Source organism: Micropterus salmoides, unplaced genomic scaffold (assembly GCF_014851395.1).
Source record: "Micropterus salmoides isolate LMB-PRFRI ecotype aquatic unplaced genomic scaffold, ASM1485139v1 Ms_hic_scaffold_5, whole genome shotgun sequence".
Taxonomy (NCBI): domain Eukaryota; kingdom Metazoa; phylum Chordata; class Actinopteri; order Centrarchiformes; family Centrarchidae; genus Micropterus; species Micropterus salmoides.
The window spans coordinates 37,598,388-37,624,486 of record NW_024044237.1 but is presented as its reverse complement, the minus strand read 5'-3'; the positions used below and the strand labels follow the sequence as shown (position 1 = coordinate 37,624,486).

General features: G+C 46.1%; 1 protein-coding gene across 1 annotated transcript in view; it reads right to left on the bottom strand.

Annotated features, from left to right (window-relative positions):
* grin3bb (glutamate receptor, ionotropic, N-methyl-D-aspartate 3Bb) overlaps positions 1–25,561 on the bottom strand; it is an 89,458-nt gene extending 63,897 nt beyond the window's left edge. Inside the window, 1 exon segment of the mRNA XM_038698862.1 lies at positions 24,962–25,561. Coding sequence (XP_038554790.1) covers positions 24,962–25,465 — 504 coding nt within the window. The 5' untranslated portion in view covers positions 25,466–25,561.
* Between the last annotated feature and the right edge of the window lie 538 nt (positions 25,562–26,099).

The following is a 26,099-nucleotide window of genomic DNA, read 5'->3' as shown; positions in this document are numbered from 1 at the left end:
TGTGGACATGAACAGCTGACAGACACCTGGTGCTGTTTAATGTCTGTTTCTGCTCTTAGATCAAATGACTTCCACAGAGGGACAGGTCATTTCTGTCTCTGTTCAGACAGCTGGAGAATTGGTTCATTATTCTGTTCTGCTCTGTGATTGGACAGCACTATCAGACAGTAACCCCCCCCCCTCTATTAAAGTCCAGCAGCAGCCGAGGAGCTCGATAATGAAATCTGTTCTGTTCTCTGCTGAACCTCTCATCACCTCCTCCTCCTGATTCTGTTCTCCCCCTCCTCCTCCCCCTCCTTCCATTTTCCCCTCTGTACCCTTCCCCCCCTTGTGAACTCTCTTCCTCTCGGTGTGGAAATATTCATCTTTTCATTAGGAGGATTTAATTGCCAGCAGACGGAAAAGAAACAACCAGAGAAACTTCAAAGCGTCCATCGATCCTCTGGTGGAGAAATAAAAACTCTGGCGTCCTTTTGTCACACTGTGGGCATGTCTGCTGTTCTGTTTAGTTAGTTTCAGCCAGTTTTGTTACTTTTTGCCTTTTCTGTATGTGTCATTTAGTCTGTGTTTTGGGTTTCAGTCCTGTCTGTTGTCTTGTGTCTAGTTACTGTGTTTAGATTTTGGTTTCATATCTTAGTGTTACTCCTGGTCTGTGTACTTCTGTGTTGGTTGTTATTTTATGCCCCATGTCGGCTCTGTGGTTAAAAGTTCAGTCTGACCAGTTCAGTCTGTTCCCCCAGTTATCACTCTGCTTGCCTGCCTCTCTGCTTTCCCCTGCCGTCTCTCTGTCTCGTAAGTCACCTGTGTTGCTTCCGCCCTGCTCGTTAGTCCCTGTGTATATATGTTTGGTGTTTCTGTTCATTCCCTGTCCGGTCATTGTTGTAGAGTGTAGACTCTCTGTCTCGTGTTGTAGTGTTTTTGCCTGCCTTGCTCATCGTGTCACCCTGTTTCTGTGGTTCTCTGATTTCTGTTCCTGATTACCTTGTTTTATTTGGACAGTTTTTCAGCCAATCTGCCAGTAAGTGTGCTAGCCCTTTGTTAATAAACCTTTCTGAACTGAACCTGCTCTGTGTCCTGTGTTTGGGTCCAACATTCTCAACCATACCCACAATCCTGACTTTCAGTCTTTTCTTAGTTGAAGCTTCTCTGGTGTAAAGTCCGTTACTGCAGCAGCCTTTTAACATCCCCGTTCTGATGGTCTGAACAACGGGTCTGGTTAGTCCTGGGGGGGAGCTGCTTTATGGTGTGATAACGTTTAGACCTGACTGCAGTTAACGTGATCTAGGTAGCAGGCCAAACAAACACACGGTGATCCACAACTGAAACCAGAAGAAGTCCAGGAGCCCAACAGAAAACTGAAATCCAAAAACATCCGGAGGAAAACACAAAATCCAAGACTCACAGAGGAGACAGGAAGGACACCGCGATGGGTCCAGCCGCAACTCAGCACAGAGTGAAGGGTTCAGTACACACGACCAGGTGAAACACATCAGAGAGGACTCAAACACAGGAAGTAAATAAAGACCAGGAACACTGAAGACGGAGAACTACAAAGTAAAACAGGAAACCAGAGACAGAACATGACCAAACCAGAACTCGGAGCGCTACAGGAAAGATCGTGAAGGTCAGAAACAACAACAAAACAGATGTTTCCAGTGTTTTCTGACTGTGTCTCAGGCTCCGCCCACACTCCTATGCCTTCAGACCTTCTGCTACGTTTCCGCCTCCCGTTCAGACTGAAAACGAGAATCCGAATGCCTCAAACGGTGAAGTCTGGAAACACTGCTGACCCCATCTTGGTTTTAAACTCTGGGGTGGCGTGTTCGCGCTGACAGGTGAAAACGATGACACAGACGCTCACGTTTGGCTTCCTCATTGGCTCAAGATGCTACTGACAGAGTTCTAGTTTTGGTGCTTTTACGGTCACATGATGTGCGTCACTTTAATACAGATGGAGATCAGTTCTGATACGCAGAAAAACATGTCTGTTCTTTTTAGTTACCAGAGTAATAGCTTAACAGTTATTATTCTGAATATTATGGTAACCTAACAATCAAATGGTTCCATCAGTGCAGTGTTTTTAACAATAATGGGGTAATAACCTGATAACTACAAGGTAATGTTTTCACAGGCTACTATCAGCGTAAAACCTTCACAATCAAAACTGATATTTACTGTTTTATAACGCAGAATTCGTCGTCCTTATGCTCAAACGTTTATTTCTAGGTAAGACCGTTCAAAGGAAATGTTCACTGCTCTGACCTGTTACCTGGAAACACCTGTGGTAGGACAGCTAAATGCTAAGCTACCTGTTTCTACCATCGACCACACCATCAAAACACATCAGATCCAGCCTGACAGGACGAGTGAAGTGTCCCCCTATATAGCAGTAGTCTGCGGGCTTAAGATCAGATGGTCCGTTTAGAGATCTCTTCGGTAACAGGAAGACGGGACTTCACCTTCCTGTCTCTCTAACGAGGCCGCCGTCCTCCGGCAGGAAGCTGACCGATGACAGACAATCAGCTGAAGAAAGGTGACACCTGAGACGTCTCATCACACTGAGTCCGTCCCTTCTGATCTGGACTTCTGAGAGCCGCTCCGCGTTTACAGACTTTAAATTTCCTTTGAACGTCTTCTGTCCTTTAATGTTTCTCTTCTCCTGTTTCCTGGTTTTATCTGCTCACTTTAAAAACTGTAAGACCTGTCTGTCACTCAGTGCTCTGTAAACTCCACCATCATCACCATCATCACCATCATCACCACCATCACCATCATCACCACCACAATCACCATCATCACTATCACCACCATCATCCCCATCACCATTATCACCACCACCATCACCATCACATCACCACCACCACCATCATCATCATCATCATCATCATCATCATCATCATCATCACCATCACCATCACCATCATCATCACCATTATCACCACCATCATCACCATCATCACCACCATCACCATCATCACCACCACAATCACCATCACATCATCATCACCACCACCACCATCATCACCATCATCACCACCATCACCATCATCACCACAATCACCATCACATCATCATCACCACCATCACCATCATCACTATCACCACCATCATCCCCATCACCATTATCACCACCACCATCACATCACATCACCACCACCACCATCATCATCATCATCATCATCATCATCATCATCATCATCATCATCACCATCATCATCACCATCACATCACCATCATCATCACCACCATCACCATCATCACCACCACAATCACCATCACATCATCATCATCACCACCACCATCACCATCATCACTATCACCACCATCATCACCATCACCATTATCACCATCACCATTATCACCATCACCATCACCATTATCACCACCACCATCACCATCACATCACCACCACCACCATCATCACCACCATCACCATCATCACCATCATCACCACCATCACCATCATCACCACCACAATCACCATCACATCATCATCACCACCATCATCATCATCACCATCATCATCATCACCATCACCATCACCATTATCACCATCACCATCATCATCATCATCACCATCATCACCATCACCACCACCATCACCATCATCATCATCATTACAATCATCACCATCACCATTATCACCATCATCATCACCATCATCACAATCATCATCATATCACCATCATCACCATGAGCATGAACGAGATGATACATGTGATCAGACCCTGCGTCACTATGGCAACCTGACAACTACATATTAATAATATTAGTACATGTACACACAGTGTGAATGGACGTCAGCGTGACGCCTGGTGAATGCCTGCTCCGTCCTTCACTCCTGTTCACATGTTCGCACCCCGCCAGTCAGCAGGAAACTGGAAGCTGTTAGCTTGAAGCTAGCTGCTAGCTGTGTCCATTTCTGCACAGAGCAAGGCCTGCTGGGAGAACGGCTGCTCTGATTCTCTGCTTTACACAGAAAACGCAGTTCAATCAGCTGAGAGCCAGACAATCAGCTGAGAGCCAGACAATCTGCTGAGAGCCAGCCAATCAGCTGAGAGCCACCCAATCAGAGCGAAGGTTTGATGTTTATCTGCTCAACACTTTATATAAGACACGCCGTCGCCGCTCCGATTGCATGCCACATTTAGAGAGAACCACTAAAATAAGATCATTAAAACACCAATCAATAATCTGATCCAGAGTCCACATCACTGCTGGTTCTGCACGGGTCCACCTGTTGATCTCGCCTCCTTCTGACCCTCACAGGTGAACCAGACCCTGAGACCCCTGAAGTCCTGCACTCGGGGCAGTGACTCACTTCAACCTGAGGGAACAGTCCAGTGTTCCCAGCACAGTACCAGGACCTGAGGCTGGGAGGACCCAGCTCTCATCCACGGCTGGTAATGGACCTGGTCCCCGTCTGATGGAACCAACAGAACCACATCATCTGAGATCCTGCCCTCTGGTCACCATGGTGACACACTCCACAGATTCAGATTCTGTCCATGAAGATCCCAAACTGGATCTGTGACCCTGGTGGAGTCCAGCTCCCACTGAGATCCTGATGAACGCCTGCTGAGATACAGACATAGACTCGCAGGACCCCTCCAGTGCAAGAGTACACAGCTGGTCCAGTGATCCAGGACCAAGGGCCCATAGTACAAAACTAGTCCAACAAGTTTCACAGTCCAGCCATGAGCGCGTTCACATACAGGGCCGGTGTTTGCAGCAGATGACCAATCACAGACAAGGACAGTCTGCTGCAGCAGATTATACAAACAGAAAGGAGGTGAACTCATGCAGGAAGATTCCAGATCTAATTTAACTAAAAGCCAACAAAACCAAACTCAGACAGGGGGAAAGACTCGGTACCTGCCCAGGTAGCAGAAGGTGGGGCTACATGACCAGGTCACCGTTTGTTCCTGTCTTATTTTGAAATGGTCTGTCTGTTTGGTCTGTGTGCTTCCTGTTGTACTTCTCTTCAGGCTGCGTTCAGAACGCAGTCTACTCAGATCTGGTTTGTTTCTAACAGTGTGATCAGTCGGATCTGTTCCAGTTCGGATTTGAGCCACTTTCCTATGTGGTCCAAAGCAGATCCAGGTCTGATCATTTGAAATGTGACCTTAGTCTGGGCGTCAGATCGGAGTCACTCGGTCAGGTTCAGCTCAGCAGCTGAGCAGGTGAGGACTGACAGGAGGGACGGGGAGCAGGCTGGCGGTCCACACAAAACAGGGTGATCCACTACTGAGGTACGTAACAGAGTCCGGCAGAAATAAACTGAGGGGACTAAACCAGAAACACGAGCAATCCAAACCTCAGCTGTGCAGCACGCCACCCAGAACAACGAACACGCCATGATCACACACAGGTGAAATTACTAAACACACACAGGAAGTAAAACCAGACAATTTATTATTCATGTTCAGGCTGTGTTAGAGGGAAGAGCTGCCAGTTCTCTGGTTTCCATATGGTACCTGATCCTCAGGTGACACTGAGCAAGTGTTCTCCTTTGTTCTGGATCAGACTGAGAGCTGAACCTGAGTCTGGTCCAGACCTGCCCTCTCTGAAAAGAGACACCTGCCATGGCGCTAAAGAAATAAAACTATTTGTTGGATAAATTTCCATGTCGGTCCACCTGCCAGCGCAGGACTCAGATGATGACTGATGCTCGGTGTGACCTCTTCAGTCTGCAGAGACACTTCTGTCCTTCACCCTCGTCTGTCCATTAGGCAGACAGCCAATCAAATCAAAGCAGCAAAGCTGTGAGGAGCAGCAGGATAATCTTCCTCCGATCAAAGCCTTTCAAACACTAAATAGATGTTTGTGAAGGTTTTCAGAGAGGAGACAAACGTCCCACTGCAGGAGACAAACAACAGCAGCGTCCTCCAGCTCTCTGAGGACATGATGATGAAGAAATTCAACAAACTCTGTGAGATCTCAGCTCTCTTCCTCACTCCGACGTGATGATGAGGATGGTGATGTCATCATCACTGTAATCACATCACTGAGCTTCCAGATCTGGACTTCCTGGTCTCATGAAGACCTGGATCACAGCGAGCCCACCTACAGCCCTGAAGTCTGCTGCCAGACCACCGGCGGAGGCGGGGCCTGTGCTCTGCTAATCTCCCTGAAAAGGAGCTTTTCTCCCACGCTGCACTCCTTTTGAATTTCTTTTGAATTTGAGTTTCTGAGCTGCTGGAGGTAAACTGTTCAGTCCGGGAGTCCTGGAGGATTCAGACCCCCCACACGTCCAGACAGAGAAGCCTGAAACTTTAATAACTTTGTTCTAATTTGGCTCATTCTGGGTTAAATAAACACATTTGTGTGTGTCTCCTCTTTGTTGTGGCCTTTTGAGCCGCCAGGTCATTCCCCAGTCTGCCTCTGAACTCACTGCAGTCCTGAACATGGACCGGTGCAGGTACCAGATCTGCTCGGGGGCCTGCGCCTGCCCGTAACGTCACATAATGGCAGCAGAAGCTCTTTGTGTCAGACTGAAGTATCCTGCTGGATCCACCCGCTGAAGACACTTAAAGCTGAATGACTTGTTCATCTGTGCTGGTTTCTCGTGTGGAGTCTCAGGCTCACCTGAGCACAGGAAGTCTTTCTGAAGGTCTTCAGGTGTTCACCTGTCCATCGGACACACCTGACTGTTGAGTTCTTCAGTTCTTCACGTCAGCAGATGAGGAGACGACCTTGAATCAGGTAAGTTTGTTATTATTCAGTCGGCGTGTGAAGGAAGGAAGCGTCTCTGCCACCTGCTTCAGTCTTTGTTGAATATAAATATTTCTGATTTCTCTTATCTGTTGGAAATGTTTCCCACTGACGTCTGAGCGCCTGAAGGCAGCTCAGGGCTCCACAGGGCGCGCGTGTGTGTCTGTGTGTGTGTGTGCGCGTGTGTGTCTGTGTGTGTGTGCGAACGTGTGTGTCTCTGTGCGCGTGTGCGCGCGTGTGTGTGCGCGTTTGTGTCTCTGTGCGTGTGTGTCTGTGTGTGTGTGCGCACGTGTGTGCGTGTGTGTCTCTGTGCGTGTGTGCGCGTGTGTGTCTCTGTGTGTGTATTTGCGCGTCAGTGCGCGCGTGTGTCTGTGTGTGCGCGCGCGTGTGCGTGTGTGTCTCTGTGTGTGTATTTGCGCGTCAGTGCGCGCGTGTGTCTGTGTGTGCGCGCGCGTGTGTGCTTGTGTGTGCGTGTGTGTCTCTGTGTGTGTATTTGCGCGTCAGTGCGCGCGTGTGTCTGTGTGTGCGCGCGCGTGTGCGTGTGTGTGCTTGTGTGTGCGTGTGTGTCTCTGTGTGTGTGCGCGTATGTGTCTCTGTGTGTGTATTTGCGCGCGTGTGCGCGTGTGTGTCTGTGTGTCTCATAGAAATAATCTTTGAAGTAAACTGAATTTATTTATTAAACTGGAAGCAGACAGTTCTTGTTTGTCCCACAGAACTTGAACACATCCTCACTACACTCTGTATGTGTGTGTGTGTGTGTGTGTGTTTAATAAGGGTCTCCAGCTGGTCTGGGATCAGCCTGATATGTAATCAGCAGTCTGTTTATCAGCCTGCAGAGACCGAAGCGTCAGCAGCTAATTATCAGCTCGTTAAGTCTCCTACCGAGGGAGTCCTAACGAGATTCTGGACTCTGGTCTGACAGCTCGTTTAGAAATTAACTAAAACTTCAGTGTAATACGTCGTCACAGGTTCCTGTCTTATTGGTCAAAGGTGAACTCCCAGAGAGCATTGCTGTAATATTTCCTTCCTCTACAGAGCAGTGATTAAAAGGGAAAAAAGTAATGATAATTAATCAGCAGGCAGATCTCAGGTCAGCTGGGTTTGTTTCTGTCAGACCGGAGGGGAGGAAGGTATAAAGCTGTGTGTTGTACTGGTGGTGAAAACTAAATATGAATTCATATTTCCCTCTGTTTAAACGCTTAGTTCAACACCGTTCGAGGAAATCCTGATGAAGTCGGAGACCTTTAAACATCAGCCTGTGTGAGATAAAGAGGATAACAGCGTCCTTAATGAAGCTTGTGCTGCCGCGTCACGTCCTGTCGTGGTCTCGGTTCAGTCAAGTCTGCACCAGAGTTCATTTAATCCATTCAGCCAGTTTGACCACTAAAGAACTTTACATGGCGTCCTGGCTCACATACGTCCTGTCGTCATCGTCTATGTGGGCTGCGTCTCCATTTACTCAACACTGATTGGTTTGTAAACGGAAGTGTGTCTCAGACGTCAGCTCAGCGCGGAGCTTTGACAGAACGAATGAACAGATACGTGTTCTTATTATGGCCTGACTACCTGCAGCAGCAACTTCAAGGACAAGGTCAAGGTCAAAGTTTATTTAAGAGTCACTTCTGCTCCAAAGTGCTGTACAGATACAGAGAAGAGCATAAGATAAAAAGCATAATAAATAGCAGAATAAAACCCTTCTAAAACAGAATATGCCAAAAACAATAAAAACAGACAACAGATAAAAAACTATACTTAAAACAATAACAACAATAAAATATCTCGGCTCAGCATGTGTTAAAAGCCAGAGCAAAAGATGTGTTTTTAAAAGTGATTTAAAGCTCTCAATAGAGGTAGCTGCTCTAATGTTGAGAGGAAGAGAGTTACAGAGCTTAGGACCTGATACTGAAAAAGCTCTGTCCCCTCTGGTTTTCAGTCTGGATCTTGGACAGTCTAAAAGCAGCTGGTCAGTGGACCTGAGTGCTCTGACTAGAGTGTGCAAAATCAGCATAAAATGGATTCTAAAAACGACAGGCAGCCAGTGGAGAGACGACAGTACAGGGGTGATGTGGACACTGCGCCTTTTCCCTGTCAGCAGGCGTGCAGCCGCATTCTGAACTAATTGTAATCGGCGAACTGAAGACTGATCGAGGCCATAGTACAAGTTACAAGTTACAATAGTCCAGGCGATTGTGATCAGGGCATGCACAACTTTTTCCAGTTGGCTATGGGGCAGGTAAGGCTTGACCTTCCCAAGAAGTCTGAGCTGAAAGAAGCTTAAACTTAACTCGAGGCTCGTTCAAATTCGCCAAACGAACATACTGACTATGCGAAGGGAGGAGGAGGCAGCAGCGATTCTTCTGCTCCTCCGTGTGAGGAGAGACCAAAGAGCTGAGCAGTAGTTTGCTTCTATAGTCTGTTTCTAAAGACGAGCTGTCACAGGAGATTTATCATGTGTCAGTGCATTTGTTTGTTTCCAGTTTACTCAGGAACCAGAGTTTCATTTACATTTAGCTGACGCATTCATCCAAAGCGACTGACAGCTGCTGTACATGTCAGAGGTCGCACACCTCTGGAGCAACAAGGGGTTAAGTGTCTTGCTCAGAAACACATTGCTGGATGGGTCACAGTGGGGGATTGAACACGGGTCTCTCACACCAAGGTATGTGTCTTATCCACTGCTCCATCACCATCCCCCACACTAGAAACGAACAGAACCGAACCAAGACTACCTCTGTTCATCAGACAAAATTATGTCAGCTTGGACCGGATCCTGGTCCTGGGGAGGTTTCACACCTGTAATATTGGTTGGGATCAAACTGAAAACCAGTTTCCTGAACCTGTTAGTCACTCTGCAAATCTCTGACCTGCAGGCTGCTGATGGCGAGGAAACGTTAGAGGACAAGCTCTGTAGAACTGGATCATCGATTCACTTCTGTTCTTGGCACCAAATGTAATATTTCCCAAAACATGGATGTTACGTAAAGCTCATAAATGAAAGACACGTCACCGTTTTATAAACAGTCCATCGGTTTATCTTTAAAAAAGCCACAAAACAACCAAACCTCCACCAGCCGAGTAGAATCACATTTACTCATTGAGCTGACGCGTTCATCCAAAGCAACTTACACTTGCTATAAATGTCAGAGGTCGGACTCTGGAGCAACGAAGGCTTATTGAACCAGGGTCTCACACCAAAGGCCGGCGTCTCATCCACTGCGCCATCACCACCCAATACCAAAGGGAAGAGTTAAGATTCAATATGTCAGTGAAGATTCATCCAGGTCATAGTTGTCCAACGAAGGTTAAAGTCAAGGGCAACTGGACTTGGTTTAAGATTAAGATTCAGTGTTTCTCCAAACATATTGAGCTGCTTCATGGCTCTTTATGGTCGGGGGGCAGTTTAAGTCCAGTAACAAACAAACACAGAAGGAAAGATTGACTAGTCCATCTCAACAACAGCTGACCTCGCTTTCTTCAAAGGTATGATGGGATGAGGGGGATTTAAAGGTTTTAAAAATCCAAACACAAACAACACCTTTTTCAGCATTTTCACCAGTTCAGTGCATAAACAGAGAGGTCTGCAGTGAGGCTGCTGCTGTGATGAACTGAGCCTCCGCTGGACTAAAGCCTCAAACACACCTGCAGAACAACAAGATCACCCAACATCAGTCTCCACCGTCGGCAGCTGGAAGTCCTTGACCAGTTAGAAATTTTATGTAACCCTAAATCAAAAATTTAAAATATCCTCATCCAACTCCTAACCCACCCCACGCACCCTACGGGTCGCCCACCAATCAGAAGGCTGCTGGTTCGATGTCGAAGTGTGCGTTGGTGTGTGAATGATGAACAGTTGTGATGCAGCCAGCAGTTCATGAACGTGACATGTAGCGTGATCAGAAGGAAGGCGCTACAGACTGATAGTCCGTCAGTGACTGCTGGAGAGGACGTATGTGGAACTATGAATGAAGGGTGAGGGTTAGTTAGGCTGCTGTCACTGGTCACCAGGTGAGTGAAAACCTCACAGTTAGACTCTGACCAGTCCTCTGTCTTAATTGGACCACATTCCTGTTCTGATAGGATCAGCCCAGTGGGACTTCCACAGAGATGCTTTGCAGCTCTGCGTCTGTGGGTTTTGTAGTCCTTTTGTAATCACAGACCAAGCTGCTGTCGTTCTCTCGGTTGTTTCTGTCAAGGCGTCTCAGTGGTCGTGTGTCGTCTTTACTCTGAAGCTCTGATACTAAATGTTTTCCACGGGATCCCACCTGTACAGCTTTCTGTCAGCTCGGTGGGCCCTGCAGAGCTCTGAGCTGATGTATTTTTAGTTTTCACGTCTCAGTCAGGTGTTTGTGTTTAAATCTCAGAGGTGAAATAAAACCAGTCGGGCCTACTGAGGTCAAACAAAAAAAGACGAGTGAGGCTTTATGGGAAACTAATCTGCTGCTGCTCGTCTTCAGAGGGATTAAAAGATTCGGTATTTTCACTGTCAGACTGAATTTAACTCTGAAAACAGCAGCTGGAAATCCCTCTGGTTCACAAATAATCTCATAAACATGATTCTTTTCTGCTGCCGCTGCTGTTAGACGCTGATCTGATCCTAAATATTGTCATTGATCAGATCATCAGCTCTCACACTGTGAAGTCGCCACCTGTCAAACTGAATTAACACATTCAGACTGTGTTTCATTTGACAATGAATTCAACAATAAAGAATTCCTGTCACTGCTCCGACTATCTTGCGACAATAAACAGTTCCTATCACTGCTCCGACTGTCCTGAGACAATAAATAGTTCCTGTCACTGCTCCGACTGTCCTGCGACAATAAAGAGTTCCTGTCAATACACTGACTATCCTGCAACAATAAATAGTTCCTGTCACTGCTCCGACTGTCCTGCAACAATAAATAGTTCCTGTCACAGCTCCGACTGTCCAGCGACAATAAAGAGTTCCTGTCACTGCTCCGACTGTCCTGCGACAATAAAGAGTTCCTGTCAATACACCGACTATCCTGCAACAATAAATAGTTCCTGTCACTGCTCCGACTGTCCTGAGACAATAAATAGTTCCTGTCACAGCTCCGACTGTCCAGCGACAATAAAGAGTTCCTGTCACTGCTCCGACTGTCCTGCGACAATAAAGAGTTCCTGTCAATACACCGACTATCCTGCAACAATAAATAGTTCCTGTCACTGCACCGACTATCCTGAAACAATAAATAGTTCGGGTCACTGCTTCGACTGTCCTGCAACAATAAATAGTTCCTGTCACTGTTTCGAATATCCTGCAACAATAAATAGTTCCTGTCACTGCACCGACTGTCCTGCAACAATAAATTGTTCCTGTCACTGCTCCGACTATCCTGCGACAATAAAGAGTTCCTGTCACTCCTCCGACTGTCCTGCGACAATAAAGAGTTCCTGTCACTCCTCCGACTGTCCTGCGACAATAAAGAGTTCCTGTCACTCCTCCGACTGTCCTGACACAATAAAGAGTTCCTGTCACTCCTCCGACTGTCCTGCGACAATAAAGAGTTCCTGTCACTCCTCCGACTGTCCTGCGACAATAAAGAGTTCCTGTCACTGCTCCGACTATCCTGAGACAATAAATAGTTCCTGTCACTCCTCCGACTGTCCTGCGACAATAAAGAGTTCCTGTCACTGCTCCGACTATCCTGAGACAATAAATAGTTCCTGTCACTCCTCCGACTGTCCTGCGACAATAAAGAGTTCCTGTCACTGCTCCGACTATCCTGCAACAATAAAGAGTTCCTGTCACTGCACCGACTATCCTGCGACACTAAGGAGTTCCTTTCATTGCTCTGACTATCTTGCGACAATAAAGAGTTCCTGTCACTGCACCGACTATCCTGCCACAATAAATAGTTCCTGTCACTGCTCCAACTATCCTGCAACAATAAAGAGTTCCTGTCACTGCACCGACTATCCTGCGACACTAAGGAGTTCCTTTCATTGCTCTGACTATCTTGCGACAATAAAGAGTTCCTGTCACTGCACCGACTATCCTGCGACAATAAGGAGTTCCTGTCACTGCTCCGACTGTCCTGCGACAATAAGGAGTTCCTGTCACTGCTCCGACTGTCCTGCGACAATAAAGAGTTCCTGTCACTGCTCCAACTATCCTGCAACAATAAAGAGTTCCTGTCACTGCACCGACTATCCTGCGACACTAAGGAGTTCCTTTCATTGCTCTGACTATCTTGCCACAATAAAGAGTTCCTGTCACTACTCCGACTATCCTGCGACAATAAGGAGTTCCTTTCATTGCTCTGACTATCTTGCGACAATACAGAGTTCCTGTCACTGCTCCAACTATCCTGCAACAATAAAGAGTTCCTGTCACTGCACCGACTATCCTGCGACAATAAAGAGTTCCTGTCACTGCTCCGACTGTCCTGCGACAATAAAGAGTTCCTGTCACTGCTCCGATTATCCTGCGACAATAAATAGTTCCTGTCACTGCTCCGACTATCCTGCGACAATAAAGAGTTCCTGTCACTGCTCCGACTATCCTGCGATAATAAAGAGTTTCTGTCACTGCTCCGACTGTCCTGCAACAATAAAGAGTTCCTGTCACTGCTCCGACTATCCTGCGACAATAAAGAGTTCCTGTCACTGCTCCGACTGTCCTGCGACAATAAAGAGTTCCTGTCACTGCTCCGACTGTCCTGCGACAATAAAGAGTTCCTGTCACTGCTCCGATTATCCTGCGACAATAAAGAGTTCCTGTCACTGCTCCGACTATCCTGCGACAATAAATAGTTCCTGTCACTGCTCCGACTATCCTGCGACAATAAAGAGTTCCTGTCACTGCTCCGACTATCCTGCGACAATAAATAGTTCCTGTCACTGCTCCGACTATCCTGCGACAATAAATAGTTCCTGTCACTGCTCCGACTATCTTGCGACAATAAGGAGTTTCTGTCACTGCTCCGATTATCCTGCGACAATAAATAGTTCCTGTCACTGCTCCGACTATCCTGCAACACTAAGGAGTTCCTTTCATTGCTCTGACTATCTTGCGACAATAAAGAGTTCCTGTCACTGCACCGACTATCCTGCGACAATAAGGAGTTCCTGTCACTGCTCCGACTGTCCTGCGACAATAAGGAGTTCCTGTCACTGCTCCGACTGTCCTGCGACAATAAAGAGTTCCTGTCACTGCTCCAACTATCCTGCAACAATAAAGAGTTCCTGTCACTGCACCGACTATCCTGCGACACTAAGGAGTTCCTTTCATTGCTCTGACTATCTTGCCACAATAAAGAGTTCCTGTCACTACTCCGACTATCCTGCGACAATAAGGAGTTCCTTTCATTGCTCTGACTATCTTGCGACAATACAGAGTTCCTGTCACTGCTCCAACTATCCTGCAACAATAAAGAGTTCCTGTCACTGCACCGACTATCCTGCGACAATAAAGAGTTCCTGTCACTGCTCCGACTGTCCTGCGACAATAAAGAGTTCCTGTCACTGCTCCGATTATCCTGCGACAATAATAGTTCCTGTCACTGCTCCGACTATCCTGCGACAATAAAGAGTTCCTGTCACTGCTCCGACTATCCTGCGATAATAAAGAGTTTCTGTCACTGCTCCGACTGTCCTGCAACAATAAAGAGTTCCTGTCACTGCTCCGACTATCCTGCGACAATAAAGAGTTCCTGTCACTGCTCCGACTGTCCTGCGACAATAAAGAGTTCCTGTCACTGCTCCGACTGTCCTGCGACAATAAAGAGTTCCTGTCACTGCTCCGATTATCCTGCGACAATAAAGAGTTCCTGTCACTGCTCCGACTATCCTGCGACAATAAATAGTTCCTGTCACTGCTCCGACTATCCTGCGACAATAAAGAGTTCCTGTCACTGCTCCGACTATCCTGCGACAATAAATAGTTCCTGTCACTGCTCCGACTATCCTGCGACAATAAATAGTTCCTGTCACTGCTCCGACTATCTTGCGACAATAAGGAGTTTCTGTCACTGCTCCGATTATCCTGCGACAATAAATAGTTCCTGTCACTGCTCCGACTATCCTGCAACAATAAATAGTTCCTGTCACTGCTCCAACTATCCTGCGACAATAAAGAGTTTCTGTCACTGCTCCGACTGTCCTGCAACAATAAAGAGTTCCTGTCACTGCTCCAACTATCCTGCGACAATAAAGAGTTCCTGTCACTGCTCCGACTGTCCTGTGACAATAAAGAGTTCCTGTCACTGCTCCGACTGTCCTGCGACAATAAAGAGTTCCTGTCACTGCTCCGATTATCCTGCGACAATAAATAGTTCCTGTCACTGCTCCGACTATCCTGCGACAATAAATAGTTCCTGTCACTGCTCCGACTATCCTGCGACAATAAATAGTTCCTGTCACTGCTCCGACTATCCTGCGACAATAAAGAGTTTCTGTCACTGCTCCGACTATCCTGCGACAATAAATAGTTCGGGTCACTGCTCCGACTATCCTGCGACAATAAAGAGTTCCTGTCACTGCTCCGACTATCCTGCGACAATAAAGAGTTCCTGTCACTGCCGGACCGAGCCGGACCGAGCCGGACCCTCCTCTCTGACCTGGATCTGAACGTCTGCCATCAGGGAGAAGATTCCCGAGCCAACATGAAAATCAAACTAACTTAAGCTGCTCCTCATCGTCTCTTCCTCTGCCTCCTCATCTCCTCCTATGCCTCCTTGTCTCCCTCCTCATTGACAATAAACAGTTCCGGTCACTGCACCGACTATCCTGCGACAATAAATAATTCCTGTCACTGCACCGACTATCCTGCGACAATAAAGAGTTCCTGTCACTGCACCGACTATCCTGCGACAATAAAGAGTTCCTGTCACTGCTCCGACTGTCCTGCGACAATAAAGAGTTCCTGTCACTGCACCGACTATCCTGCGACAATAAAGAGTTCCTGTCACTGCACCGACTATCCTGCGACAATAAAGAGTTCCTGTCACTGCACCGACTGTCCTGCGACAATAAATAGTTCCTGTTACTGCTCCGACTTCCCTGCGACAATAAAGGGTTCCAGTCACTGCACCGACTATCCTGCGACAATAAATGGTTCCTGTCACTGCTCCTGCTCCGACTATCTTGCGACAATAAAGAGTTCCTGTCACTCCTCCGACTGTCCTGCGACAATAAAGAGTTTCTGTCACTCCTCCGACTATCCAGCGACAATAAAGAGTTCCTGTCACTGCTCCGACTATCCTGCGACAATAAAGAGTTCCTGTCACTGCTCCGACTATCCTGCGACAATAAATAATTCCTGTCACTGCACCGACTATCCTGCGACAATAAAGAGTTCCTGTCACTGCTCCGACTGTCCTGCGACAATAAAGAGTTCCTGTCACTGCACCGACTATCCTGCGACAATAAAGAGTTCCTGTCACTGCACCGACTATCCTGCGTCAATAAAGAGTTCCTGTCACTGCACCGACTATCCTGCGACAATAAAGAGTTCCTGTCACTGCACCGACTGTCCTGCGACAATAAATAGTTCCTGTTACTGCTCCGACTTCCCTGCGACAATAAAGGGTTCCTGTCACTGCACCGACTATCCTGCGACAATAAATGGTTCCTGTCACTGCTCCTGCTCCGACTATCCTGCGACAATAAAGAGTTCCTGTCACTCCTCCGACTGTCCTGCGACAATAAAGAGTTTCTGTCACTCCTCCGACTATCCAGCGACAATAAAGAGTTCCTGTCACTGCTCCGACTATCCTGCGACAATAAAGAGTTCCTGTCACTGCTCCGACTGTCCTGCGACAATAAAGAGTTCCTGTCACTGCACCGACTATCCTGCGACAATAAATAGTTCCTGTCACTGCACCGACTGTCCTTTGACAATAAAGAGTTCCTGTCACTGCACCGACTTTCCTGCGACAATAAAGAGTTCCTGTCACTGCTCCGACTATCCTGCGACAATAAAGAGTTCCTGTCACTGCTCCGACTGTCCTGCGACAATAAATAGTTCCTGTCACTGCTCCGACTATCCTGCGACAATAAATAGTTCGGGTCACTGCTTCAACTGTCCTGCAACAATAAATAGTTCCTGTCACTGCTCCGAATATCCTGCGACAATAAATAGTTTCTGTCACTGCTCCGACTGTCCTGCAACAATAAATAGTTCCTGTCACTGCTTCGAATATCCTGCGACAATAAATAGTTCCTGTCACTGCTCCAACTGCCCTGCGACAATAAAGAGTTACTGTCACTGCACCGACTATCCTGCGACAATAAATGGTTCCTGTCACTGTTCCGACTATCCTGCGACAATAAAGAGTTCCTATCACTGCTCCGACTATCCTGCGACAATAAAGAGTTCCTGTCACTGCACCGACTATCCTGCGACAATAAAGAGTTCCTGTCATTGCTCCGACTATCCAGCGACAATAAAGAGTTCCTGTCATTGTTCCGACTATCCTGCGACAATAAAGAGTTCCTGTCACTGCCGGACCGAGCCGGACCGAGCCGGACCCTCCTCTCTCTCCTGGATCTGAACGTCTGCCATCAGGGAGAAGATTCCCGAGCCAACATGAAAATCAAACTAACTTAAGCTGCTCCTCATCGTCTCCTCCTCTGCCTCCTCATCTCCTCCTCTGCCTCCTTGTCTCCCTCCTCATTGACAATAAACAGTTCCGGTCACTGCACCGACTATCCTGCGACAATAAATAATTCCTGTCACTGCACCGACTATCCTGCGACAATAAAGAGTTCCTGTCATTGCTCCGACTATCCAGCGACAATAAAGAGTTCCTGTCATTGTTCCGACTATCCTGCGACAATAAAGAGTTCCTGTCACTGCCGGACCGAGCCGGACCGAGCCGGACCCTCCTCTCTCTCCTGGATCTGAACGTCTGCCATCAGGGAGAAGATTCCCGAGCCAACATGAAAATCAAACTAACTTAAGCTGCTCCTCATCGTCTCCTCCTCTGCCTCCTCATCTCCTCCTCTGCCTCCTTGTCTCCCTCCTCATTGACAATAAACAGTTCCGGTCACTGCACCGACTATCCTGCGACAATAAATAATTCCTGTCACTGCACCGACTATCCTGCGACAATAAAGAGTTCCTGTCACTGCTCCGACTATCCTGCAACAATAAATAATTCCTGTCACTGCTCCGACTATCCTGCGACAATAAATAATTCCTGTCACTGCACCGACTATCCTGCGACAATAAATAGTTCCTGTCACTGCACTGACTATCCTGCGACAATAAAGAGTTCCTGTCACTGCACCGACTATCCTGCGACAATAAATAGTTCCTGTCACTGCACCGACTATCCTGCGACAATAAATAGTTCCTGTCACTTCAACAACTATGCTGCGACAAAAAAACTGCAATGACTAAATAAAGTTTTGTGTTTTGAATGTTGGTGAATCTTCCAGTAATCACAGTGAGAGAGATTCTGTTTGATCATCAGCCTTCTGTCGGTCATTGATTCCTGATCTGAGTTTGTGTGGATCAAACAGGCTGCTGATCAGATCTAGTTTTATCAGAGATGTGAGTTCAGATGATGGAGGAGTCTGCCAAACCATAGCAATCATTTAGCTTTCACGTTCACAAAAACTATTTCTTTGAGGTTTTAAAATCCATATTATAGATGACTAGCCCCTCTGGCATCACACCAAACTTTATACAGATTTGTAATGGTTTAATGTCAGTGCTGCTTGATTGTTTTTCTCATAATCTTTCATATCAGCTGGTTCAGGTTTTAGCTAGTTTTCCGGTGAATGTCAGGGCTGGATGTGTGACTAAACGATAGGCAAGGACATAGTTCAGACCAAACCTTGTTGAGATTTTGTTAAATTGTAAAGATGAGGTTTGCAGTTAAAAACAAAACAGACTGACAAGCAGCAACTAAACTTCATTCATATTCTTAAAGGTTTTATCAGCAGACTTTTCAATGAAGGACTGAACAGACATAAATAAAGACAGATGCAGTAAAAACCTGGTGACCGCCTGATCTCTTTCTGTCAGTGTTGATCTTCTTATTCATAATCTTGTTCATTAATCTTCTGTCACACCTTAGGGGGCCCTGACCCTCAGGTTGGAAACCATCTAGAAAATGAAGTTTGTAGTAATCAGACCTGACCAGCCACACAACCTGGTAACAATGAGCACCAGGCAACAAAACTCCATTCATATTTTCAAAGGTTTTATGAGGAATGCTTCAGACCACTTCATTCTGGGAGATTATGTTTGCAGTGATCTGGGAAACACTAATAATCCAGTAACCAAACTCCATTTATATTTTTAGATGTTTTAGCAGCTGTCGTCTTGGAGAGAGACGAGGAGGAACAGGAACAGAAACAGAGCTGGAATAAAAACCTGTTGTTGCGTCTGTTGACCGACTCTGCAGTGTAAACATCAAACAGCAGCTCGTCCCTCTCTCTGAGTCTCTGAGTCTCTGAGTCTCTGAGCAGATGTTGGAGCTCCTTCAGAGAGTCTCTCAGATCAACAACAACAACAAACAGCAGTAGGAGGACGAGCGCCGTCACTTCAAACACCGATCAGCTGCTCTGCTGCTTCAGGACAGAAAGAAAACGTGAGTTTGTTGTTCACACGTCTGTTCGAGGCTCGACGACTAACATCACCGTTTAAAAATACTCAGAGTCGGTCACAGAAAAGACTTATTCTGCACCTGCTGCTCCCGGATCACCTCAAACCTCCACCTGATGACTCATCACCCCCCCACCTCGAGTTTAATCGCCCTGCAGCTGAAAGTGGGCCAGAAGAAGAAAAGATTTCCTCCACCTGCCCCCCCCCCCGCTGCCGACGGCTGGACCAACTCTGCTGCTTCATCATGTGACGGATCATCCAATAATAATAATAATAATTTAATCTGACTGCTCACACCACGTTTATTCCATCAGCTGTTCCACCAAAATAAATATAAATATTTATTATATATGTAAACTTACAATAAACATTTATAAATGTAAGTTAGAACCCGACTGACTCGTGGCTGCTTGTGATCATTCATCCTGTGATAAAGTCACATTTAATCATTATACTTAAAATCCTGAAACCAGCCTATGAACTGACTCACACTGTCCAATGAAAACCTAGTATCTTCATATTGATTCAGATAAACCATTTAATGCTCTCTGAGCCGCTCGCACTGTTAGCTTGAGGTATGAAGGACGCCGCAGACCGTCAGCATCACCGCTGAAACACAGGCTGGGTGCACACGAGGAGGTCCGAGCCGGACCCTCCTCTCTGTCCTGGATCTGAACGTCTACCATCAGGGAGAAGGTTCCCGAGCCAACATGAAAATCAAACTAACTTAAGCTGCTCCTCATCGTCTCCTCCTCTGCCTCCTCGTCTCCTCGTCTCCCTCCTCATCACCTCCTCTCCTCTTCCACCTCCTCCTCTACCTCCTCCTCCTCATCTCCTTGTCTCCTCCTCCACAACTAATGTTACCACTACTAAGGTTACTACTACTGCTACTACTACTAAGGTTACAACTACTGCTACTACTACTAAGGTTACTACTACTGCTACTACTACTAAGGTTACTACTACTGCTACTACTACTAAGGTTACAACTACTGCTACTACTACTAAGGTTACTACTACTGCTACTACTACTAAGGTTACAACTACTGCTACTACTACTAAGGTTACTACTACTGCTACTACTACTAAGGTTACTACTACTACTACTACTACTACTAAGGTTACTACTAAGGTTACAACTACTGCTACTACTACTAAGGTTACTACTACTACTACTACTACTAAGGTTACTACTACTGCTACTACTACTAAGGTTACAACTACTGCTACCACTACTAAGGTTAATACTACTGCTACTACTACTAAGGTTACTACTACTGCTACTACTACTAAGGTTACAACTACTGCTACCACTACTAAGGTTACTACTGCTGCTAATACTACTATGGTTACAACTACTGCTACTAAGGCTACTACTACTGCTACTGCTACTAAGTTTACTACTGCTACTACTACTACTAAGGCTACTACTACTGCTACTAAGGCTACTACTACTGCTACTGCTACTAAGTTTACTACTGCTACTACTACTACTAAGGTTACTACCGCTACTACTACTACTAAGGTTACTACTACTGCTACCACTACTAAGGTTAATACTACTGCTACTACTACTAAGGTTACTACTACTGCTACTACTACTAAGGTTACAACTACTGCTACCACTACTAAGGTTACTACTGCTGCTAATACTACTATGGTTACAACTACTGCTACTAAGGCTACTACTACTGCTACTGCTACTAAGTTTACTACTGCTACTACTACTACTAAGGCTACTACTACTGCTACTGCTACTAAGTTTACTACTGCTACTACTACTACTAAGGCTACTACTACTGCTACTAAGGCTACTACTACTGCTACTGCTACTAAGTTTACTACTGCTACTACTACTACTAAGGTTACTACCGCTACTACTACTACTAAGGTTACTACTACTGCTACTACTACTAAGGTTACTACTACTGCTACTGCTACTAAGGTTACTACTACTGCTACTAAGGCTACTACTACTGCTACTGCTACTAAGTTTACTACTGCTACTACTACTACTAAGGTTACTACTACTGCTACTACTACTAAGGTTACTACTACTGCTACTACTACTAAGGTTACTACCGCTACTACTACTACTAAGGTTACTACTACTGCTACTAAGGCTACTACTACTGCTACTACTACTAAGGTTACTACTACTGCTACTAAGGCTACTACTACTGCTACTACTACTAAGGTTACTACTACTGCTACTACTACTAAGGTTACTACTACTGCTACTAAGGCTACTACTACTGCTACTACTACTAAGGTTACTACTACTGCTACTACTACTAAGGTTACTACTACTGCTACTACTACTACTACTAAGGTTACTACTACTGCTACTAAGGCTACTACTACTGCTACTACTACTAATGTTACTACTACTGCTACTAAGGCTACTACTACTGCTACTACTACTAAGTTTACTACTACTGCTACTACTACTAAGGTTACTACCACTACTACTACTACTAAGGTTACTACTAAGGTTACTACTGCTGCTAATACTACTAAGGTTACTACTGCTGCTACTACTACTAAGGTTACTACCACTACTATTACTACTAAGGTTACTACCGCTACTACTACTACTAAGGTTTCTACTAAGGTTACTACCGCTACTACTATTACTAAGGTTACTACTAAGGTTACTACTGTTGCTAATACTACTAAGGTTACTACTGCTGCTAATACTACTAAGGTTACTACTACTACTACTACTACTAAGGTTACTACTAAGGTTACTACTGCTGCTAATACTACTAAGGTTACTACTGCTGCTACTACTACTAAGGTTACTACCACTACTATTACTACTAAGGTTACTACCGCTACTACTATTACTAAGGTTACTACTAAGGTTACTACTGCTGCTAATACTACTAAGGTTACTACTGCTGCTAATACTACTAAGGTTACTACTACTGCGAATACTACTAAGGTTACTACTGCTGCTAATACTACTAAGGTTACTACTAAGATTACTACTGCTGCTAATACTACTAAGGTTACTACTGCTGCTAATACTACTAAGGTTACTACTACTGCTACTACTACTAAGGTTACTACTAAGGTTACTACTGCTGCTAATACTACTAAGGTTACTACTACTGCTACTGCTACTAAGGTTACTACTACTGCTAATACTACTAAGGTTATTACTGCTGCTAATACTACTAAGGTTACTACTGCTGCTAATACTACTAAGGTTACTACCGCTACTACTACTACTAAGGTTACTACTAAGGTTACTACTGCTGCTAATACTACTAAGGTTACTACTACTGCTACTACTACTAAGGTTACTACTGCTGCTACTACTACCAAGGTTACTACCGCTACTATTACTACTAAGGTTACTACTAAGGTTACTACCGCTACTACTACTACTAAGGTTACTACTACTACTACTACTACTAAGGTTACTACTGCTGCTACTACTGCTAAGGTTACTACTGCTGCTACTACTACTAAGGTTACTACCACTACTATTACTACTAAGGTTACTACCGCTACTACTACTACTAAGGTTACTACTAAGGTTACTACCGCTGCTAATACTACTAAGGTTACTACTAAGGTTACTACCGCTACTACTACTACTAAGGTTACTACTAAGGTTACTACCGCTGCTAATACTACTAAGGTTACTACTAAGGTTACTACCACTACTACTACTACTAAGGTTACTATTGCTGCTAATACTACTAAGGTTACTACTAAGGTTACTACCGCTACTACTACTACTAAGGTTACTACTAAGGTTACTACTGCTGCTAATACTACCAAAGTTACTACTAAGGTTACTACTGCTGCTAATACTACTAAGGTTACTACTGCTGCTAATACTACTAAGGTTACTACTATTGCGAATACTACTAAGGTTACTACTGCTGCTAATACTACTAAGGTTACTACTAAGGTTATTACTGCTACTACTACTACTAAGGTTACTACTAAGGTTACTACTGCTGCTAATACTACTAAGGTTACTACTGCTGCTAATACTACTAAGGTTACTACTACTGCTACTACTACTAAGGTTACTACTAAGGTTACTACTGCTGCTAATACTACTAAGGTTACTACTACTGCTACTGCTACTAAGGTTACTACTACTGCTAATACTACTAAGGTTATTACTGCTGCTAATACTACTAAGGTTACTACTAAGGTTACTACTGCTGCTAATACTACTAAGGTTACTACTACTGCTACTACTACTAAGGTTACTACTAAGGTTACTACTGCTGCTAATACTACTAAGGTTACTACTACTGCTACTGCTACTAAGGTTATTACTGCTGCTAATACTACTAAGGTTACTACTAAGGTTACTACTGCTGCTACTACTACTAAGGTTACTACTAAGGTTACTACTGCTGCTAATACTACTAAGGTTACTACTAAGGTTACTACTGCTGCTAATACTACTAAGGTTACTACTAAGGTTACCACTGCTGCTAATACTACTAAGGTTACTACTAAGGTTACCACTGCTGCTAATACTACTAAGGTTACTACTAAGGTTACTACTTAGGTTGCTACTGCTGCTAATACTACTAAAGTTACTACTAAGGTTACTACTACTGCTAATACTACTAAGGTTACTACTTAGGTTGCTACTGCTGCTAATACTACTAAGGTTACTACTAAGGTTACTACTGCTGCTACTACTACTAAGGTTACTACTAAGGTTACTACTGCTGCTAATACTACTAAGGTTACTACTGAAAGGCGCTCTGTAGAGCAGTTTGTCCATTTGGGCTCCCGTAGAAACATGGTGACGTCCATGTAAGAGGCCCAGCGGTGTCTGTAGACAGAAATGTCTCCTTCTTCTGAGGTGATAAAAACATAAGGACTCATTGGTTTTTATACACCACTGAGAACACAGGTGAGGATATTAAATATTACACACTGGACCTTTTAGTCTGGTTACAGGTGACCTTTCTACCTTTCTGAAAGGACAAACCACTTCCTGTTCTGAGCAGAAGAGGAAACATAATCTCAACACGTCAAACCATTTCTTCCAGGACCGCTTTAATGACTTCTCCAGGTTTTCCAGGAGGAACCTTGAGTTACATGATCTGTCAATCAAAAAACTGTGACGTCCAAAAATCCACCTTTTGGAGGGAGCCTGAACGCACCACCCGGTCACAATCAGCTGGAAATCATTAATCAATCATTTGTTTTGATTTCTGCGTCAATCAATCAATCGATAACTGACCCCCCCCCCCCCCCCCCCCCAAACACTGAACATCTGCTGCGGGCTCAGAACCTCGTATCTCCACGGACTGAAGGATTTAACACATAACATCCTTCATCCTTCAGCCGAACCGGAGATGTGAGGTTTCCGTCTGACACTGACCTAATTGTTGACTGTTTATCAATAAGCTCAGGCGGACCGAAGCGGACCGAAGTGGAACGCGGAGACCTGAACCCTCTGAAGTTTCACGGGGGTTCAGGATCCGGTCTGTGACCGAGCACGCGCTCCGTGTGTTTACCCAGACACCACAAACCCCAGACGTTTAACAGGTCAAGGTCAAACCGGATCACACTGACCCACAAACCCCAGGACAGTGACCAGGTCAGACCGGCTGACCCGGAGCGCACCTGCCGCTCCGGGTCCAGGTGTAGTTTGCAGAGAGGTGAGTACCGTACCTGCGTGCGCAGCGGCTCTCCGTGCTCAAAGACGCTGAGGAACGGAATCTCCAGGAAGGAGGCCATGAAGTCCACCTGTAGCAGCTCCTCGCGGGTCTGCGGGAAGGCGAGCACGGCAGAGACTCCCTGCACCACCACGCCCTGACACACGCACCGGAACAGGGACTCCGGGTCCGCGGCCGCCGGCTGCCGGGACACCAGCTCCAGGCTCAGGTTATAGGGAAGAAAGTTGTAACTCTCCCGGTCCGGGTCCGGTTCCCAGTCCAAGTCCCGGTCCCGGTCCCGGTCCCGACTCATCGCGGCCGCCGCGCGGCTCAGCGCCGCCTGGACCTGAATGCGAGCCGCCCGCTGCGTCGGCAGGAGCGCACCGACGCGCACCGTGTGTCCGATCTGAGCCAGGAGGTGGCACGGCTGCGGGTGGAGGAGGCACGGCGGCATAAGGAGGAGCTGCAGAAGAAGGGAGACTCGGAGAGTCCGGTACCAGGAGGAGGAGGTGAAAGACATCCTGCCGCGCTCTCAGCATCGCTCTGCCGCTCCTCTGTTTCTCCTCCTGCTCCGCCGAAACACCGAGAGGCTGCTGCTGCTGCTGCTGCTGCTGGAGAGGGGAGGCTGAGAGAGGGAGGAGGTGGAGACAGGGGGGAGGAGGCTCCCAAAAAATTAGGAGGTGCAGAGGAGACTCCGACAGGAGAGGAGGAGGTGGAGAAGAGGAAGGGAGGAGGATGGAAACAGGCACTAAGGAGGTGCTAGAGAGGAGAAGAGAGCGGAGAGGAGTTAAAGAAAGAGAAAATGGGGAGGAGATCAGGAGAGGAGGAGAGTGATGGAGGGGGTAAAGGAGAAGGAGATACAGGTGTAGAGGAGGAGGTGGAGGTTAAAGTGTTAAGGAGGTGTCAACCAAAAAAGAGTAGGTACAGAGGAGACAGAGAGGAAAACATGCGGGGAGCACAGAAGGAGGTGAAAAGAGGAGGAAGAGGAGGAGGTGGGAGGACATTCAGATGAGGAGGTGAGGGAGAAGTTAAAAGGATGAAGGTCAAACTGGAGAGGAGGTGTTAGTAAAGGAGAGGAGGAGTGGAGCTGAAGGGAGGAGGTGCAAAGAGGAGGAGATTTTGTTTTGTTTTTATTTTGTTAAATTTCTCTGACT